Below are 20,663 nucleotides of genomic sequence, written 5' to 3'. Positions count from 1 at the left end.
ACATCCCGGGGCCGTTAATTAATCTCACTAGAACAATTAGTGAAGTGGCACTGGTTTGGCCCAGAGGTGCAGCTAAGCTCAGTCTCCAGGCTCAGGTGTGGACAGGAAGACTGGGCCAGGCCTGGGACAGGGTAATTGTCACCCCCAGGCTCCTCCCGGGACCTGCAGCCCAGGAATTAAAATACCTGGTCAGAAAAAAAAAATGCTTTTCCCTTAATTTGATTTGGTCCAACAAAATTGTGCTTCAGAGAGCAAAAAAAGCATCACCAGCCAGGGCTGGCTGCAGGCAGCTACTGAAGATGCTTTGTCTCCTCACATGTCTGTAGGAATTTGCCTTAAAACCTCTTTCACTTAACTTTTCCTTCTCCAAATTACAAAATTATGCCCACTCTGCATTCAGGCACTGGCACAGACTAAGAGCAGCTGCTCAGGGTGGCTTCAGATAAGGGATAATGGCTTCATGTCTGAACAATCTCTTTGGGAAAAAAAATCCTGAAAATATCTTTCTGTACTTCTGCCTTTCAGAACTGCCCACTTGTCACCCAGGTGATGCTCTCAGGGCAGTTCCCAGAGGGAACTTCATGGTTCCTCACCAGCACGACCTGGAAGCTCAAAGCAAGCAGGGACAGAGCAGCAGCTCCAAGGAGGAGCTCCCAGAGCTGCTGGGGAGGGATAGATGGCTGGGACACTGCTCACTGCTGTGTCCTTTAGCCTGGGCTCACTGGGGGCTCTCAAACTCATCCTCACCCGACCCCTCTGAGCTGCACCACACCTTAACACCCCGGTGGCCACTCCTGGTGTCCCCGTGCCACCCTGAGGGGCACAGCCAGCTTTGTCACTGACCCTGCCTGAGGGAGGCCACGCAGGGCACTGCTCGGAGCTCATCTCACAGATTGTCACTGTCAGTGTCCTCACACAGATTGTCACCGTCAGGAGGGTCCAGAGCTGCCCCAGGACACCGGGCTGGCCCCCAGCTGGGAGCAGGGAGCTGCCCACGGGTGCTGGTTCTGTCCTCACCACGAGTGTTCGGTCGGAATGGCAACGCTGCTCCCCGTGCTCAGATCAGCACTTCTGGGGCTGCACCAGTTTCACCAGTCCTAACAGGAGCTGCAAAGAAATGAGGGTGGGTGGCACGCCCAGGCACGTGCACTGGGAATGGATTCAAGTATTTTCACTCCTGTGACAATGTGCCTGAACCCAAAAAGGACAGGCTGTGTAAACTGGTGCCAGCTGGAGCTCAGCCCCAAACCAAGATCCAGAGCACAGCCCCAGCCTGGGACTGCCTGTAGTTCAACACCAACGTCTGGCAGGGAGATGAGGAGGGTTTGCTGTAACCAAAATAGATCTCTGAAGTCTTTGGCCACCTCAGTGGGACATTCAGGTGCCTGTTTTTAGGGCTGCAGGTATGGTTTGGCTCTCTGCAGCCCTTCCTTCAGGAACTGGAGGTAAGTTGCTGTTGAAGGGTCTTCAAAATTGGATGAGAAACTAAAGATGCTGCTTTCAACATCTTCAGGCTTCATAGAAGTGATGTCCAGAAAATAGTTGGCATTGATGTGGTGAATCTGGCAAAGAAAAGAGATGAGAGGAGACTTGTAAGGGTCAGAACAATTCCCCACCTGCTGCCTTGGCCTGCAGCCAGGACAGAGGTGACAAGGCTAGAACAGCTCTTACAGAATATCTAATTCTTTGCAAATGCTAATTCAGGAACCAGAATTCAGGTCTGAATTTCACGGTCAAGAGAAAAAAAGTGTGATCTTCCCCCAAGGGTGCTGACCCTTTGCTTAAGTTAAGAAGATGAAGGTGATTTGGGGAAAATTGTGGAGGCTCAGATCATGTCTGTGAGCAAGAGCTGGGGAGATGGAGCCTGGGGGGGCTGCAAAACCTGAGCTGGAAAAGGGGGACACTGACCCACTGTGGCTGCTGAGGTTTGTGTACAGCCCACAGCCCCATGGGGACAGTGAGGGGACCCTGCAGGTGTGACCAGCTGGTGTCTGGGCAGGATTAGCCCAGCTCAGCAGCTGGCACAGACAGCACCACTCTGCCAGGTGCCAGGAACTGCTCCCCAGATTCAGAGGGGAAGGGCAGTGGGGAGCACAGCAGAACCAGAGCATGTGGGCTCACTAATGGCTGATCTGTGTGACCAGTCTGGGGAATTGGGAGAAATAAATGTGCTGGAAGGTGCTGATCAGGAGATTTCCTACAAAGGATGAACACCAAGGGCCATGGGGGCAGGAAAAAAAGCTACACTGGCCTCGCACAGCTCAGTGACAGTGAGGAATCACACCCAGTTCAAGCCTGTTCTGCCCCGGCCCAGAGCTGCTGCTGCTGCTGTTCTGGTTCTGAATAAAAATCCATTTGTTTCAGATTTCTAGGTAGAGGGACAAAGGCTCAAGGGGCAGTCCAGGTGTGGGACACTGCAGAGAGCACGTTCCATGGGGAAGAGCCCAGCCCTACCACCGTGCCGTTGGGGAGACAGATGATCATCTCCACAGGGAAGTTGTATTTCTCCAGGTGCAGCTTGGCCAGCTTGCTGTAGAACTCATTCTCTCTGTTGCTCTGCAGGGAGATCCCAAAAATACACATTTGAACACCCCAGAAGTGGCAGAATGGCACAGGGGGAGCACACAGGTGAGAGGGAGGGAGGGAGCAGAGATCTGCTCTGCAGTGCAATGGTAACTGGTGCCATTCTTACAGACTGCTTTCCCATTCCCTTTCAGGCTCCTCTCTCATTTCAGCTGCAATTTTTCTCCCCAGACAATAAAATCACCTCATCAAGAGTCTGATCCCAGCCTTCCCCAGAGCCTCCAGCTCAGTGACTGATCCCAGCTGACAGCACAGGCTCAGAAGTGGGGAAAGGCTCAGTCAGGAGCCTCAGGGATCAGACAGTTATTTGGTTATTTGGTTGTCCCCTGGGCTGCAGGGGAGTCAGTTGGTTGATGGCACCAGAGGCCTTGGGCAGGGGCAGGGCTGTCTCACAGAGAACATCTGGTTTAGCTTTAAAGCTGGCACCAGGACAGAGCCAAGGGGGTCACTGTGCCAGTTCTCAGCCTGCCTCCATCTGCTGTCTGCTGGGCCCCTGCAGTGGCCCAGGACAACGCTGGGAACAAAAGCCCCCTGGCACAGGAGGGAGCTGTCCCTGGCACCCCCAGCAGAGTGTGAGCCTCACCTGCAGCTCCTCCAGCTCCTTCACCAGGGACCAGCTGCTGATGAAGCTCTCGTTCAGCAGGGCGAGGATGGGCGAACTTTCCAGGACGGTTTCCCGGAGAGTTCGCCCCGAACCTGGCACAGGAAGGGGCACAGGAGGCTTTGCTGTTGTTTCCTGAGGTCACTGTCACCACGCTCGGTGCCACCTGCTGAGTGGCAGCTGACTCTGCCCCCCCCAGCCTCCCTCACAGCATCCCTCCAGCCTCGCTGGCAACGTCCTCACCTCAGCAGGACTGGTCATCCAGGGCACCCCAGAGCAGGATGGAGTGCACCAGCTTCTTCTCTGCTTGTGCTCTCTCAAAGGCTTCTGTGAAGGGCAGGTAGGAGATCTGGAGGCAGAGGGACAGTGTGAGGAACAGGCACACAACAGCCCAGCTCCCACAGGAGTGGCTCTGAAGGAAGCAGGCCCGGGGGTTACACACACAGAGCTCAATCTGCAGCAGGACCTGCAGACTGAAACTCTGGGGGCATCCCCAGGGACAAGTTCACCTCCTGGGGAGGCTGTGGTCCCTCTGTCCCTGGCACCTGCAGAGCCCTGATGTCACACACTGCAGAGAACATCTGCACCAGGGTGGCCAGGCTGGCTGCAACCCCAACTCAGCTGCTGGGAAACTTGGCCTTGAGATATTGATTCCAAAACCTCCTGAAACAGCCTGAGAACTGGCTGTGAGGAGCCTGCACGGAGCCTGCTCCAATCACTCAAATGACAGGAACTGCTATTAACATCTTGGCAGCCTGAAGGGACATTTGTAAGCTCAGACACAAGGAGGCAGCCACCAAAACGTGTCCCTTCAGCCAAGGAAGCAGTGACAGGCAGTAGCCATCTGCTCCACAGCCTGCTGGCATGTTAAATAGTTTGGGTCACCCAGAGCTATACATTTGTGTCTGGCTGCAGGCTGCAGAGGCACAGGCAGATTGTGTGTTCTCTGCTGATAAGGAAAGCTTGGTCCAGAGGCACCTGGGTGCTGTAAAAGTTAATGCCAGAGGAAAAACCATTTGTAAGCAGCACGATTACCTGCCTGCTCCAAAATCACAGCAGCAGCCACTGAGGCAGGAAGGATGAGCCTACGGCCACAGCACAATCCTGAGGACACCTGACATGGAGGCTGTGCTCCTGCCCGTGCTGCTGTGTGACCCCAAACACCCTGGGACACCCTCCCAGTGCTCCCACCCTCCCACTGCCCTGGATGCTGCTCCAGAGGCATCCAGACCGTGGCCTCTGGACTCTGCTGGCCCTCCAGGTCACTGGCTGGCTCAGTGAGGACAATCTGCCCCAAGTCAATGTGCCAAGGAGAGCCCAGCCCCTTCCTCACTTTCTTAAATGGGTACATGGCCACTTCCAGCCTGTGGGCTGCCTCCTGCCAGGTGATCTGCTGCTGCCAGGTGATCTCCTCAAACACAAACTGGATGGGCTCCCCCGAGGGGTCCCTGCTGTCCAGGACGTTCCCGTTCTCATCGTGGATCACGGTGGGGACCGAGGGTCCTGTGGATTCCAGCTCCATCTGCAGGGGAACAGGCTGGCTTGGACCCTGCACACAGCCCTCTCCTGCTTCTCCTGGGCTCCAGGACAGGATTCAGATCCAAAAGAACACCATGCAGCTCCTAATGAAGATACAGCTTGATTTCCCATCTCCTAGAGCTGCACTTCACCACTGAAACACCAGGAAAGGAACTTCATTTCCCTCAGTGTGGCTGTGCTCACTGCACTGGAAATGCACAGACTACATGTTCTCACCTTCCCAGTGGAGATTTCTGACTGTGGGACACCAGAACCTTTCAATCATTAGCATCTGAAGGGTTAATTGGAAGCTCTCGCTCCTCTCACCAGCTCAGCCCTGGGAAGCCACGAGAGGGAGCAGCAGGAAAAGCTGCCCAGGAGCTTCCCTGTGGTTCGTGTTCTGGTGCAGCTGAAATGATTCTGCTAAATCTGCTTTCCTGACTTTTGCCAATTAAAAATAAACACATGACTCTAGTTTAGTAGAAAATGGGCCTGTTGAATTCAGGCGTTCAGAATTCTGATTTAGGTTTCCTGTCCCAAGAGCTGGGATAACCACAAAACAGGGGAATGACCTCGTGCAGTTTCTAAATCCAGACCCACTGTTCATACCCTGCTTTGGGCTCAGGGCCTGGGTTCAGGTCCTCATCTTCCCTCCTGCCTGTCAGGCAATGTTTTAAAAAAGGAAAAAGTCCCCAAGATCTTAGGATTCAACCCATGCTGAGGGGAAAAAGGAAAATATCAGAAGAGCAGGGGACAGACACAGATAAGTGGAAATTGTACTGTTGTACTGAAATGATCAAGAGAAAGCCTTGAGGAATGGGGTCACAGAGGTTCCACAGCTCAGGGCCATGGCAGCACACACCCCTGAGGAGAAGCTGGACAGGTGTGGAGCACTGGGAGAAGCACAGACCTGAGGCAGGTATCCAATGTCCACTTCCATGTTGCTGCTCTCGCTTGCCCCATACAGCCACTCCATGTCCACGTTCAGGGACCTGCATGGGAAACCCAAGAGTCACCCCGGGCTAAAGCTGTGCACAGGAAACCCCAAACAAATGGCAACATCCTCTTGCAGGGTCAGCACTGAACCCAGAGCCTCTGGAGATCTCTGTGCTCCCTGCACCAGCCCAGGAACACCAGATCCTGCTGGACCAGGGCCCAGGCACCCACCCAGCACTCCGGGAAAACGCACTCAACACCTCTGAGCTCTGTCAAACGACAGGAGACAGAGATGTCTTAGCTCTCTCTTCCTTCCCAGCACTTCACTCGCGCATTCTGATCCTGCTGAACTTTTAAAAGTGGCTTTTTGGAAGCAAAAGGCTGCTGGCAGAGCCCAAAGTGTCTGCTGGCTGTAAGAAATGTGCTGACAGTGCCACTGGGGTTGAGTCGCCAGGGTAACGTTGTAATAGAATTTTCATTCCTGTCATGGGCAGAGATTTGAAGCTTCTTCCCCCTGAAACACTTCCAGCTCCTTGCCAGAGAGCAGGAAAGAGCTGGTGCAAAGCTCTGCACACAAAATCTTAACCTGTGAGACTCCAAGCAAAAAAATCTGTTGGAGAAGGAGCATCAGGCCTAGCAGAACTTGAGTGCTTGGAGCCAAGCACTGGGACTGCCAGTGCTGCCACACCCTGCCTGTCCCTCCCCATCCTCCCAGTACCAAGGGACAGTTACTGGGGAGTGATGGAAATGCATTTACAGGCAACTGCAGAGCTCAAATCACTCCGATTTTCTAAGAAATGGGAGGGAAAGAGCTGTACCTGTTGTTAGGAACAAAGAGCCTGAAGTCCCTGACGTGGGAAGAGTCCTTGGACAGGACAATGTAACCTGTGAACTGCCCCGGGGAAAACCAGAAGGGGAAGTTTGGTGGCTCGTTCAGCTGGAATTCAGCGTGGATCCTGAAAGGAAAGCGGAGCCATCAGCTGGGATCCTGCACTGCAGGTGACAGCAGGGAAAAGCTGTCTCCAGGCACCCGAGATTATGAACCTCAACTGGGCAAGAGAGGTGGAGTTCAAAGAGGCTTTCATGTCACACAATGATGTGAAAGACTGAACAGATGCCCTGGGTCAGGAGCATCTCCAGCATCCATGCTTTCTGGGAACTGGGTATCCAGGAAGGATAGGATACTTCACCATTCCTTGAAACACAGGGACAGAACAAGACCCCTTAGCCCCCACTCCAGGCTGATCAGACACATCAAAGCTGTGTGTAACACTCCCAGTAAAACAATTCTGTGGACTCTCCCCCTTGGAAAGACACTCCACCCTCCGATTAACCTCAGTCTAACGAAATTCTTGCTAGCCAGATTCTCCCCATCCAACCAGGGGTAGTCCAAGGGTGATGTCCTGCATGAGGACACAGTGACACTGGCAGCACAGGTGACCTTTGGCTTGAACCACCCTCCTTTCCCTCCCAGCCCTGGCGCCCCTTGGGAAGCCCCTGCCCACGCCATCACTCCCGTGCTCTCTGCCAGGGGCTCCCGCAGCCCCCTGGGCCAGGGGCCAGGCTCGGGGGTGTCCCCCAGCCCCTGGGGCTCACCGGAATGCTATGCTGTAGTAGAAGCTGCTGCTGGCCTGGATGCAGGCCACGGCTCCCTGCGGGGCAAAGCGCGTCCTCACGAAGGGCCGCGGGTGGAACATGCTCAGCAGCTTGTGGATTATCACCTGGGGCAGCAATTGGGAGAGCAAGAATGAGAATTGCTCCTCCACACAGCTCCAAAGCAACCCCCCAGCTGAGCAGCAAGGTGAGAGGATGGCTGTGACTGAACACCCAGCTCAGAGAGCGACCTAATCACACACCAAGGACACACAGCAAGGTGCTGCTGTCACAAATAAATCCATCTCCCACGGTTTCTGTGCCGTTCCCACGGTCTGCAGGTTTCCAGCAGCCCAGGCACAACAGCAAACTGATGTGCAAGGCTGCTTCTACCAATGCTCCAGCCTTTGGAGGGGTGGGAGTGAAATCTCTGATCCCACCGGGCTCAGTCACCACCAGCACGTGCCCAGCACCCAGGGGAGGGGATGCACAGCCAGGCTGTGCACACACACAGTTCCACTTGTCACCTAAAGGCTCACATTCACACAGGTCCTTTCTGAATCCTTTTTCCAACTATCCTCAAATCCCACACAATTAACAAACAAGATGAAGTTACTCAAGTCAGCCTCACCTAGCTGTGACAGACACCCAGAGCTTTTTCCTTCTCTCAGTTTTACCCCCAGTTTAGGTGCTGCTGGCTCTACACTACACAATTCCTGCTTCCTTAGAAAATCCAGGGACACACATAGAAAATCTGAGTTTCATATCTCACCTCTTTGCCCTTGGGAGGTGGAGGGTAAAACCTGTTGTTGGAGAGATACCCAGTGAAGATGTTGAGCTCACTGGGAATTATCCACCACGGATCCCCAAGATCCAGATTATTCTTTGGAGGGAGAAAGGCTTTAAACTGCCTGGCAAGCAGGACACTCATAGGGGCTGCTGGGGCTGTCCAGTTCCTCAGCCCAGACAGAGCCACGTGAGAAATCTGTGAACAGAAGATGCTGTCAGGGCCCAGAGTGGAGTCTCCCAACGTGCAGTGATGTCATGGATATAGAGAGGCTTTGGAAAAGAGTGAAAAAAAATATGTATCACATCCCAAATTCTTCTTACCCCACCAGAAAGTTCTGTCAGCCTTCAAGAATGTGAGTAACAGAGGAGAGGGGAGCATGCCATGTAACACCACTGCTCTAATTCCTGCTCCCATTCCCAGCACAGTGCTCTAACCACGGCTCTGAGACCCAGAAATGCTGAGGGAGGCACGGAGGCCCTGCCACAGCAAATCCCACGGGATTCAGCAGGACTGTGTCCCCCTCCCAACATCCTCCTGGTGCTGTTCCCAGCCCACCAGATGTGTTTATCCCAGAATTTGGGGCCTGCAGGACACCTACTCCCAAGAAACCATCCTTGCTCTTCGTCATTGTTTCCATGACCAAGGGCTGGAATTTGGCCACAATGGACAAAGTCTCCCCATCAGGATCTGGTGTCTCCTCCTCTTCAGACTCTGAGACTGGAGAAACTCCTGCACAAAAGGACAGCAATTCAAGCAGCTGTTTCCTCTCCCTCCCCTTTTAAGCAATTGTGAAGTGATTGTACATTTATCCTGGCAAATCCAGGAGCACTGGGAGTATCCCAGTTGTCCCCAGACAGCAGAACACAGATTCATCCCCAGCCCAGCTTTGGCTGCATTAACTAAAGAGGAAGGGGACCAATTTAATGGCTTTAAAGTGGGAGAGGGTGGCTTTAGGTTGGATAATGGGAAGGAATTGCTCCCTGTGAGGACGGGCAGGCCCTGGCACAGGGTGCCCATGGAAGCTGTGGCTGCCCCTGGATCCCTGGCAGTGCCCAAGGCCAGGTTGGACACCAGGGCTGGAGCAGCCAGGGACAGAGGGAGGTGTCCCTGCCATGGCAGGGTGGGACTGGAGGGGCTTCGGGATCCCTCCCAACCCAAACCATTCCACGATTCCCTGTTTCCCTGACTGCAAAGCCCAGACACACCCCAGCCCCTCACAGAGATCCCAGCACGTGCTGGAGCCAGTCCAGGAGAGCACAAGCAAACCCTGTCTGTGCCCCAGTGTCCATTGTCATCCCCACACTTGTCCCTGCCTGGCACCAGCAGAGCCACTTGCTCTGAGCTCATACAGTCTCCAGAGATGATCTCCCATCCAGGAGAGGCTGTCCCAGCTGAATGGAACACTGTGACTCACTGCTGCCTCTGGCCTGGCCTGGATTTGTTGCATTCACCCATCCCAAATCCCCTTTAAGCTCCAGACAAAGTAACTTATGTACTTTGCTAGTCCAGCAATGGGATCCTCCACCTTGTAAAAACTGCGCTTTGTCAAAGTGATGTCTGGTGCTTAAGCCTTTTCAACAACATGGAAAGCTTCACAGCCTCTCTTCATGTGAATGAGACCCAAACCAGCACCCAGAAAACGATACAGTGAATAAAAAATTCAGTGAATTCAACTGTGGAGTTCATGATGATTGGCTCTGTGCAGGTAGGGCTCTGGAAGGCAGACAGGAACCTACCTGTGAGCTTCTCAGCAATGGGCTTGAACTCCTCTGGGCTCAGGTACATGTCCTTGTTTGTGTCCAGGGAGGAGAAGAGGAACAAGCCCTCATTCCCCAAGGACTTCAGAGCCAGCTCCTGGTTTGGGAAGAAGAGGCAAGTGAGATTTTGCTGGAACCTCCTGCAGAAATCCACTCTGGCCCCTCTGGAGTTAATTCCCATTCTTGCCAGCACATCCAGGGAGAAGATTAACACCCCTTGGCAGGATTTGGTGCTATTTGCAATAGGGACCCGTGTCCAGGAACTGCTGGCACAAGGATGTTGACCCTATGTCTGCCTGAGTAATTCCAACTGAACCATTTGCTCACATTCAGTGTCTTTTGCCAGAAAAATTCCCCACTTTTTCCAGCTAGCAGTCCTAAACCTGCAGGTATTGGGAGCTCCTGGAGGTGGTGATTGCTGGGATAAATGGATGTGCAGTGAAACAAAGGCAGTCAGATATGTGAGGGCCACGTTCCAAAAGTACAAAAGGGAGTGAGCTGAGCCCTTGGAATGGAATTGTAACTTCCATTCGTGGTGGGATCCATGCCAGCATTACTGCCTGCTCTGCTCCGTGCCCCTCCAAATCTCCAGCCTCAGGACCACATGGAATATTTTGGCTCCCTGAGCCATCCATCAGGGAGTCACAGAACCCAGTTTTCTCCAGAAATTTCCACAGGATCCCAGCTTCTCTGTGCCTCAGTTTCTGCCTCTACAGAGCCCCCCCCCCAGGGCTCACCAAGGTGACGTCTCCCTTGGAGCAGCCCCAGAAGGGCTCTGGATGCTTCCAGACATTTCCACTCCACAGTCTGAGGGCAAAGGGACAACGTGGAAACAGAGCAAGAGCTCCAGGTTGGTGTGAGAGGAGGGAGAGACACAGAGCAGGTGAGACAAAGCCCTCAGTGCCAGCCAGCCCTGGGCACATCCCCCAGGATCCACCTGCCACCCCTGGAACAGCCCGGAGCTGGGAGCACACAGGCTCTGCATCCTGCTGCTCATCCCTGCCTGCTCTCCATTGCCAGCAGCACCAGCACCATCCCCAGAGCTCCTGAACCAGTTTATTTTCCATCTGTTGCCTGCCAGCCTGAAGCAGCACTAATGCAGCCTGGAAGGCTTTGCTCCCATCAGTTGCAGCTACAAAAGCACTTAAGGGCCTTCGAGGGCAGTTCCAGGGCTGAGACAGACTGAAACAGAGAGTCTGGAACTCAAAACCAAAATCTGGATGAGGACATGGCCAAGGACATGAGAAAATGAAAGTTTATTGTGCACAGGGACAATCCACTGTGGGCTGTCCACAGTAAACCTGCTTTTATTCCCTGGATGGATGGGGATGAGCATCCTTGGCTCTGCAAACAGGCAACAGTTCTGCTGAGCACCTGGCTGCAGGTGCTGACGCATCTGCCAGGGTCACACAAGCCTCGTGCCAGGCTCCAGGACCTCTCCCAGCTCCAGATGTCACCTGTGCTGGGCACATGGGTCATGAACTGTGATCACTGCTGGTCTGGGAGCCAGCTCAGGGCTCTGGGCAGCGAGCAGGAGCCTCCCCTGGGCAAGGCAGCCTGTCCTGGATGTGTGCTGAGCTCTGAAGGGATGCTCCATTGCCTCTGCTCTCCTCAGCACAGCTCTGCTGATGGATCTTTCCGAGCCTCTCCTTATTTTGCACTTCACAGGCACTGGGCCCTGAGGGATGGGGGCTGGAATTTGTATTGCTGGAACGTGGAGAAAAGTCATTTTTCCCTTCACTGAATGGGGCTGGAGGCAGGAGAGAGCCAGCTGTGCCCCACACGGACACGGGAACACCTCTAAGACAGCAGGACATGAGGTGGGATGACAGGAGCTGGACAGAATCCCAAAAGCAGTGTCCAGGCACGGCCACGGCCCTCAGCTGCACTGACCACAGGGTGGGCAGTGACCACCCAGCAGTGGGACCCAGCCGGGGGTAAAACCCCAACCATGGAACAACTCCCATGGAGAACACTCCAGTCCTGCTGCATTTGGACACCGGGGATGACAAAAATGATCTTTAAAAGCAGAGAGAGAGATATCAGGGCTTGGCCTTTTGCTTTCTGATAACATTCACACCAAAAAAGCTCCCAGAACTTGTTATTTTTCCTTTCTCTTTTTAATCTGGAATTATAAGGAAGACAACTTCCCTGTTTGTACCAGAGGAGTACACCGGGCTTGCTCAGCCCGGCCAAGGCTCCCTCAGCCCGGTTAAAGCTCCCTCAGCCCGGCCAAGGCTCCCTCAGCCCGGCCAAGGCTCCCTCAGCCCGGCCAAGGCTCCCTCAGCCCGGCCAAGGCTCCCTCAGCCCGCTTAAAGCTCCCTCAGCCCGGCCAAGGCTCCCTCAGCCCGGCCAAGGCTCCCTCAGCCCGGCCAAGGCTCCCTCAGCCCGCTTAAAGCTCCCTCAGCCCGGCCAAGGCTCCCTCAGCCCGGTTAAAGCTCCCTCAGCCCGGTTAAAGCTCCCTCAGCCCGGTTAAAGCTCCCTCAGCCCGGTTAAAGCTCCCTCAGCCCGGCCAAGGCTCCCTCAGCCCGGTTAAAGCTCCCTCAGCCCGGCCAAGGCTCCCTCAGCCCGGTTAAAGCTCCCTCAGCCCGGTTACCCCTCCCTCAGCCCGGTTAAAGCTCCCTCAGCCCGGTTAAAGCTCCCTCAGCGCGGCCGCCGCCGCCGCCTCCCCTCCCGCAGCCCAGGCCGGTCGCGCCCGCCATTCCCTCTCCGTCCCTCCCTCCGCCCGTCCCCGCCCCTGCCCGCTCCCCGTGCCCGGTACCCGGTACCTGCTGCCGTGCCACCTCCGCATCCCGGTAATATTTGACGGCCACCAGCGCGGCCAGCAGGGCCAGGGCCAGCGCCAGGCGCGGAGGGGCCGGCCCGGGCCCCGGCCCCGCCATCGCACCGGGCCCGCGCCGCGGAGCCGCCATGGCCGCCCGGCCGGGGGAGGCGTCAGGCGGGCGAGGAGGGGCTCGGCCTTCAAAAAAAAAAAAAAAAAAAAAAAAACAAAACAAAAACCACATTTTTTTGTATTAAATCACAGTCGCTCCGTCAGAGGAAGGGTGGTTTTAGTGTTAAATGGCCGGCAGCCGGACGGGGAAAACGATATTTTAGTGTTAAATCACCGTCGCTGCGTTAGGGAAAAGCTCATTTTAGTGTTAAATGGCCGGCAGCCGCTAAGGAAAAAATGTGTTTTAGTAATTAATTCCTGTCGACCAGTTAGGGAAAAACATCTTTTTAGTGTTGAATGCGCGGCACTTCTCAGGATAAGAACGCGCTTTGACGTTAAATGGGCGGCACTCGTTCAGCAAAAAGCAGTTTTTAGGCAGAAATGTCTGTGCTGTGAGGGCTCCGGGAGCGATGAACCCTCCCCAGGGGTCTCCAGGGACTTTGCCTTTATTATCGATGGGAGCGAGGGAAGTGTGTCCATCCCCACATTTCCACAGCGGCATCTTGTCCTTAAATAAAGCTTTTCTCAGAAAGAACACAACCCCGAACTTTTATATTTCCCCAAACCAGCCGTATCCTGCGCTTTTACTTGGTTGTATCTGACCAAAATGGGCATTTCTTTAAACAGAACAGCAGGCAGTGGGTTCGCTTGCAGTGATTTGAGCCCTAGGGATGGGAATTCGGGGATGGGAATGACTTGGCATCCTTGGAGTGGTGGTGCTCGGCCTCAGCCTCCAGCATCATTCCCACATTTTGGGTCATTTTTACCACCCTGCCACGTTTTGGGTCGTTTCCACCCCAAACTTTTCAACCTCCCCGTGTTTTCAGTGCCCTGCAGGTCACTCCACGCTGTGGCATCGCTGTCACGTTGTCCCTTAGCAGTGGCAGGGCCAAGACACACACAAATATATTTATTTATTCATTTTAATCCTTCTCCATACCTCATCCTCCTGCTCCTCCGTGCTTCCAATTTCCCGATTGCTGAGGAAGATTTGTGCTGCAGGGCCAACACAACAGAGTGTTTGATCTCTCCCAGGGTAGCAGGCAGCGTCAGCGTTTAATCCTTTGAAGCTCTGCTGTATCCTAAGCCTGCCTAATCGTTTTTGTTTTAGGTTTTAAGAACTCTCGAGATGGAGATGAGCGAGAGCATGACCAAGCCATTAAGAGAGGAGGATGGAGGATGAGGATGGCACAAGGCAGAGGAGCCCAGCAGTGGAACCAAGTGGGATATTTGTGATTTATGTCAGGGTTGTTGTGCTGAGGGAGGAAGAAGAAAGTTCCACAGCAGAAAACTTCCCTGAAGCTCTGCTCCATAAAGAACCTGATCGTGGCTTGGGCCGTGGGGAGGATGAGGATTAGCAGAGCATGGAAATGATGTCTGGGAGCAGGGACAGGTGGGGCTGAGCTCAGCACTCGGAGCAGATGTGCTTTAAAACCTGCCAGGCTCATTGGGCTGGGCGGTGAGGGGTGCAGAGCTGCTGCTTCCCTGGAATAACCCAGCAGGAGCCAGAGAATGGAACTGGATGGGGTGGGTTTGGAACAGGAGAAACGTCCTGGTTTGTCTGGGAAATGAGCAGCATGGACCTGGCAGGGTGGCAGAGCTGAGGTGATCCTGTTTGGATGAGAGGCACAAGGGCTCATTTTACACCTGAGCCATTTCCAGAGTCACCAGCCACCACAAAAAGAGGAGAAACGGAGGAGTTATTTGGTGGGAAGTAAAGACAGAAGGTGAAATAATTCAGGCTGGCTGCTGCTCCTCAAAAGAGAACAAACCCAGCAGCTCCTGGCTCTCCATGGCTGGGTCCTGGGATTACAGCACTCAGTAAGAATGTTAAATATCCACACATCTGCTGTGGGGCCCACCCAGGCACACCTGGATCAAAGGGAATCCTAAAAATAATAACAGGGAAGATTTCCACCCAGCACGAAAAACTGTCCCAGATTTCCCCTTGGTCAGAAGGGAGAAAGTTGGGCTGAAAATCAGGAAAATCGTGAGGGGTTGTTAGCAGTGGGGGTGAAAAAATTCAAGAGGAACAAAGAGCATCCAGGTCTTGAAGGGGACAAAACTAGAGGTGATAAAACTTCACAGCCATGGAAATCGGAGAGTTCATCCCAGAAAAGGAAATGAGAGTTTGAGGCATTTCAAAGCAAACCCTTCAGCTGCAGAGCAGGAGAAAATTCCTGTCTTGGATTCCCAACTCCTCCTTGGCCTTTCCTTCTCAGGAAGATGCAACCCTGAAGGAAATCCTCTACAGAGCAGGAGTTTCATGGAGAGGTTCCTGACTCCAGCACCATCCCTGCAGGATCCAGATCTCCACAGGGAACGCAGCCAAAGCCCCCAACGTGCTCGGGGGGAGCTGCAGGGACTGGGCTGGCACTGGGAGCCAGCATCACCTCCCAAACACTCAGATAAAGGGATCAGATCAAAACCTACACGGAAAAATACTCTGGCTGCCAGGCTTTTGAATCCAATAACCAATTCTGCTGGAAAGCCTTCCAGGGGAATTTAATAATGCTGTAAAAATGAAGTGTGGGATACAAAAAGGTGCATTTGTTTTCTGGATGGTTTTGTCTGATCTCTGTGCAGGCCAGGCAACAGCAGCCCATGGTTGTGCAAGTGATAGGGAAAGTTTTCCCTTCCACCACTGATGCAACTTTCTGTTATCAGAACTTCATTTACAAGAAATTCCCTCTGATATAAAGGAGGGCCTCAAGCTCTGATGGTGAAAATTAAGATGGTAATCCCAGCTTCTGAAGAAGTGGAATGTTCCAGGGGAAATGGGCAATAATCCAGGCTGGTGACATTGCCTGGTGACTCTAAGCAGGAAAAAAAAAGACCAAAAAAGAACAAAATTCCCACATATCTGAGACTGGAAGGCAGGAAAGCAGCTGAAGGACCCAGATCCTTCCCATGGGGCATTTACAGCCAAACCTCTGGTTCAAGGTAACTCAATTTACTCACTTGCTCCAAGCCTGGAAACCGAGGGGTTCCCTCTGGGCAGGAAAACCCCACCTGGCAGGAGGAATTTGGGGTGGGCTCCCAGGCTGCAGGAGCATCCAGCCAAGGCTGGGGAAGGGAGGGGCAGAAGCATTTCAAGGCACCAGCAGGACAAACATTCCCATCACCTGCATTGCTGTGGAACAGAAAAACCCCTGGTGTGGAACAAGGCCAGGCCTTGGAACAAAGCTGATCCTGGGAGTAAACCTTAACTCCTGCTAAACACAGCCAGGCTGAGCTCGATGCCCGAGATTAATCCCTGGGGATTTCAGGGAATATCTGGGAGCCCAGGCAGAGGAATTTGCAGAGTTGCCTCGGCACCAAAGGATTGCAAGGGGAAGCTTCTGCTGTGCCTGGCATGGAGCTCCTGGGAGCAGAGGCATGGGTGAGCTTTGCCTCTTCAGGGCAGCTCAGACATCTCCTGGTTTGTGCTGTGGCCACTGAGCTGCAGGAAACTTCCACTGGAAGGGTGTGGGATGCTCCCACTCACCTGTGAGAAGTGGAAACCAACCATGGAGCTCTCATGTAACACCAGGATCTGTTCCTGAAGGATGCCAGACCCACACTGTTTATCTGGGGGGTTTTAAATTCTGCCAGGCAAAGCGTTCTGTGTTATTCCCAGAGCAGGCCATTCTTATTTAAGAAATTCCTTTAATCCATTATCAAAATCCTTTGAGCTACAAGAGCTTCCCGATCCCCAAATCTCCCGGATAACACAGCTCACTCCCAAGATGTTTATTTACCCATAACCACTCCTCTAGGCCAGGCTTAGCAGGCAGCAGCTTTATCCCTGGGATAATGCTAAGTCCCCATCTGACAATCTTATTTCTCTCGGGGAATTACAAAGGCAGGAATTTAGAAACAACATTTTCTGTTTTCACAACTTGCTCAAAGTGACTTTATTTTCTCCCAAGTTGCTGAATGAACCAATTGTCATGAGGATGTCACAAGAATGAACAAAAATGTTCCATCCCCCAGGGCTCAGAGCTTTGCAATGATCACAGGGAATGCTGATCCCAGATCCAGCAGTTTAAGAGAGGTGGGGATTGCTGTCAAACACTGCCTGGATTCTGCTAGAAATCAACTTCTACTGCACAAAACTCTTGAAATCCACCAGTATTGTCTCATTCCAAGCACGGAGTAACTGGTCTTTTACAGGATCAACCCCAACAGGCTTTTTATTTTACAAGACTTTTATTCTGTTTCACAGATCTGACTATTACAGCAGTAAAATTATTACAAGTGATTCGTAACATTTAGTTCCAAATAAAAGTAAAAAAACACCAAAAAAAAAAAAGGAAAGTTAAATGAGATGTGATGGGTGGTAAATGTGTTTTAAGAGCACAGAAAAAAAAGTTCATAAAAATACATCAGGAGCAAGGATTTTGCAGCCAAGTTTTGGTTCAGTTACAGTTTTGACACCAGAGTCATAGAATGGCTGAGGCTGGACTCTGCGGTGCCCCTGTCCCAGTCCCTGCTCAGGCAGGGCCACCTGGGCCCCAGGGCTGTCACCTGCCCCTCTGGAGAGCTCCAGGTCTGCTCTGCTGAACCCAGGGTGGAGCTTCCCCCTCCCTCCTGCCCTCAGCACCCTGAACTCACCATCCATGGCCACTGCAGCCAGAGCTGCCCTGGATCTCATTTTGGGGTCAGCAGAGCCCCTCTGTCAGCTCCTGGGTCCCTTGGGGGAGGAACTGGTCACAATCCACTGCAGGAGCCTCCTGGACTGCTCCTGTCCTGTTGAGTGACCCCTCCAGCAGGGATCAGGCTGCTTCAAGTCCCCCAGGAGGAGCAGGGCCTGGAATCTGCAAATTCCAACCTGAGGCTGCTCCCGTCTGTGGAGGGTCTGATCCTTTTATTTTCCCACTAAAACATCACCTTTCCATGTCCTCTCTTCACTCCTGAGCTCCTCAGACATCCCCAAGAATTCCAGGACAACTTCCCTACCTTGTTCTCTTGCCCCTCGTGGGAGCCCCCAAAGCCCAGCACTAGAAACACTGAGAAGTGTTCACTGGAAAGGTGATAAATCCAAGAGCAGATAAAAGGCAGAAATAAACAAAGAAAGGAAAGGAGGATTTGTGTGTGTGTAAAGTCTATTTTATGGCAAACTTCCAGTCCTTTGGCCACTATAAAGCAAAATCAGTGGATTTCATATAAATTCTCTGTATAAAGGAATGTCTATGAACTGTGTACAGTATGGCCCAGAATAAACATCTCATCAGCAGCCTAATAGAGCTCCTCACAGAGGAAAAGAAGGTGCTTAGTCATTGTTCATCTTCCCAAGAAAATCCTGTCCGGAATTGGACTAGTGCCCCAAAACATCATTTCAGGAACAACAGGAATTCCTTCAATGGAAAGGAAAAGCAGAGTCTGCCCAGGCTGGGGGAGCAGGAGCTGGGCAGGGGCCTCAGGGCTGCACTGCTGCTTTAATGTCTGTGTGGTTGATGGGCAGGGGATGAGCCTCGGTGTTGAACACCCAGTCCTCCAGGGACAGCACATCATCTTCACAGAACAGAAGATAAAGGTACCTGGAGCCACAGGAGAGGGACACACAGGGGTTAGAGGAGCCCAGCAGGGACTGCAGGCAGGCACAGGCTGCAGGATGTGGTGGGGCTGTTGCCTCTGTACATGTGATATCTGTAAATCCCCACCCTGCCCACTTATCCCAGCTCTGGATCACAGCAGAGCCCTTCAAACTCAACAGCTGAGCAGGAACCTGCAGGGAACCAAAGGCAGCACAGGTTCTGCAGCAGGAGACTCCCAAAGCTTCCCAAAGTTTGAGTCAGGAAACTCCCAAAGCTTTGCAGCCTTGCCCAATTTCTCCCTTAGAATGGGCTGGCTTGGAAAGATCCCGAAAGCTCCCCCTCATTCCAGCCCCCTGCCCTGGGCAGGGACACCTCCCCTGGAAGAGAAGACTTCCCCCTGATTATCTGAGGCTCATTAAGCAGGAATGGTGCTGCTCTGAAGGCCCCTGTGAGCCCGGACTTACTTGAGGGTCTCTGCGAGGAAGAAGCTCTGCTGCATGTTGTCGTGGGTGGGTGTGGTGGTGTAAACATCCCGGATGCCAGAGAAGCCAGCTTCCACCCTGCAGTGCTTCTCCAGGGCCTGGGGGAGGAACAGGATCCTCAGCACCCCCAGAAGTGTGGGGTGACCCATCCTTCACCAGCAGCTGCATTCCCAGCCAGTTTACAAATCCAACTCCAGCTTTCCTGCCCCTCGCTGAGGAGCTCAGGGCTCCTCCACACTCTGGGAATCAGCCTGGCTCTACAGGAACAGCAAGGGAACAGAGCTGGCTGATGGAATGATGGCAGTGCAGCCCACAAGGGAGAAGGGAACATCCACAGTGCAGATAACACCCTGAACTGAGGCACTCTGTGTATTCCTGCCCCCTGCTCACGGGTTTGGGATCCTGCCCCATTTCTTATTGGTTTGAGAACAATTTGGGTTGAGAGGAACCTTCAAAATCACCCAGTTCCACCCCCCTGCCTTGAAGAGAGTCACCTTCCACTCAACCAAGCGTCTCAGAGCCCCACACAACCTGGCCTTGAGCATTTCTGACGTTATCTCAGAACTGAAATAATTTCCGCTCCTTCCACCGACCGGAGCGAAGATTTTCATAGGAAAAGAAACAGAACAGATCTCTGTGGCCCCCACAGCCTTACCTGGACCACCTCCCAGCCCCAGTGCCTGTACTTGGGGTCGTGGGTGAGCCTCCAGAGGTACATGTAGCTCTCCACCACCTCGGGCCTCAGGATGTAGTAGCGCTCGCTGAGCCGCGTGGCCGTGGCCTCGCTGCCCGCATCGAAGCGGAACGCCTCGGGGCCCAGCTTGGTATCTGGGGACAAGCACACACAGCAAATGTCACTGGCAGGGCAACACAGGCACAGACAGCAGAGATCCAGGTGCTTCAGTGCTGCTCAGGGTGCCAGGGTTTAGCTAAGGCTTCGTTAAGGCCTTTGTTCCGCAGCGCCTTTGGAGGGAAGGGGTTGGGATGGTGGGAAATCACCCAGCTGCACTGGTTCCATGAACAGAACACCAGGAGCTTGCTGGACTTTGGTTGATCCCAGGCTCTTGCAAGCACTATCCAGCACTCAGATCCCCGCTTTCAACACCAACCCTCTCCCTGCTGGAAAAAAATGGTTTGCAAAGGTGCCCAGAGCAGCTGTGGCTGCCCCTGGATCCCTGGAAGTGTCCAAGGCCAGGCTGGACACTGGGGTTTGGGGCAGCCTGGGACAGTGGGAGGTGGCCCTGCCTTGGAGTTTATTGGGCAAACACGCTGGGCACCAAACTGGGCTGGCTGTGGGGAAGGTGTGGAACAATCCCTGGGTGCAGCTGTGGACAGAGCTGTGCCTGACAATGTCCTGGAGAGCTGCCCTGGCTGCCTGCAGCCTCACAGGAGCTGCAGAGATGCCTACAAAGAAAGGAAGGGTGTCCAAAGCATCTGCTGCAGGCAGGGAACCAACCCAGTCCCTCACTCATCTCCACTCACTGCTCTCCACAGCTCTGGGTGGTGAAAGGAACTGTCCTGAGCTTGTGAAATGAAGACTCAGACAGTTGGAGAGGCTCAGTAACTCCATTTTCCTGGCTCCCACCAGCAGCCCCAGGTTACCTGAGCGTGTGTAGGACTCGTGGCAGGTTCTGGTGATCTCTGCTGCCAGCTCCATGTGCCTCTGCCTCCTCTCCTCTGCCCCGTGCTGGGCCCCCAGGGCTATCATGCCCCCAGAGAAGCAGGCCAAGTGGCCCATCTTGTGATCCAGGATGCCACCCCTCCACTCAGCAATGTAGGTCAAGCCTCCCGCAGATTTTTTCACCAAGTGCTTTTCTATTGCCTGAAGGGATGAAAATCAGGATTTCAAGAGAGTGGACAGCGAGTAAAACTTACTCAGTATTACTCAGTGACAGGAGTGAAACCCAAAGACTTATTCTGAAGGTCTGAAACCTTCTCATGAACCACATACC

At 53.5% G+C, this 20,663-nt stretch overlaps 2 protein-coding genes across 2 annotated transcripts in view; both read right to left on the bottom strand.

Annotated features, from left to right (window-relative positions):
* Positions 1-1,127: 1,127 nt before the first annotated feature.
* Positions 1,128-12,723, bottom strand: SELENON (selenoprotein N). Its single transcript, XM_062509293.1, has 12 exons — positions 12,547-12,723; positions 9,758-9,875; positions 8,620-8,750; positions 8,004-8,216; positions 7,235-7,359; positions 6,457-6,594; positions 5,613-5,694; positions 4,518-4,706; positions 3,428-3,533; positions 3,167-3,279; positions 2,455-2,556; positions 1,128-1,562 (listed from the first exon to the last, which is right to left on the bottom strand). Exons 1-12 carry the CDS (start codon positions 12,688-12,690, stop codon positions 1,392-1,394), a joined length of 1,632 nt encoding a protein of 543 aa, XP_062365277.1. The 5' UTR covers positions 12,691-12,723; the 3' UTR covers positions 1,128-1,391.
* A 3,919-nt stretch (positions 12,724-16,642) lies between these two features.
* The window catches only part of MAN1C1 (mannosidase alpha class 1C member 1), a 52,664-nt gene continuing 48,643 nt past the window's right edge, over positions 16,643-20,663 (bottom strand). Inside the window, exons 10-13 of the mRNA XM_062509292.1 lie at positions 20,314-20,533; positions 19,367-19,539; positions 18,694-18,809; positions 16,643-18,232 (exon numbers count right to left, since the gene is read on the bottom strand). Coding sequence (XP_062365276.1) covers positions 18,112-18,232; positions 18,694-18,809; positions 19,367-19,539; positions 20,314-20,533 — 630 coding nt within the window. The 3' untranslated portion in view covers positions 16,643-18,111. The remainder of the gene's footprint in view (positions 18,233-18,693; positions 18,810-19,366; positions 19,540-20,313; positions 20,534-20,663) is intronic.

Source organism: Cinclus cinclus, chromosome 26, assembly GCF_963662255.1.
Source record: "Cinclus cinclus chromosome 26, bCinCin1.1, whole genome shotgun sequence".
NCBI classification, from domain to species: Eukaryota; Metazoa; Chordata; class Aves; order Passeriformes; family Cinclidae; genus Cinclus; species Cinclus cinclus.
The sequence above is the reverse complement of the archived record's forward strand: the minus strand, read 5'-3'. Positions and strand labels throughout refer to the sequence as shown.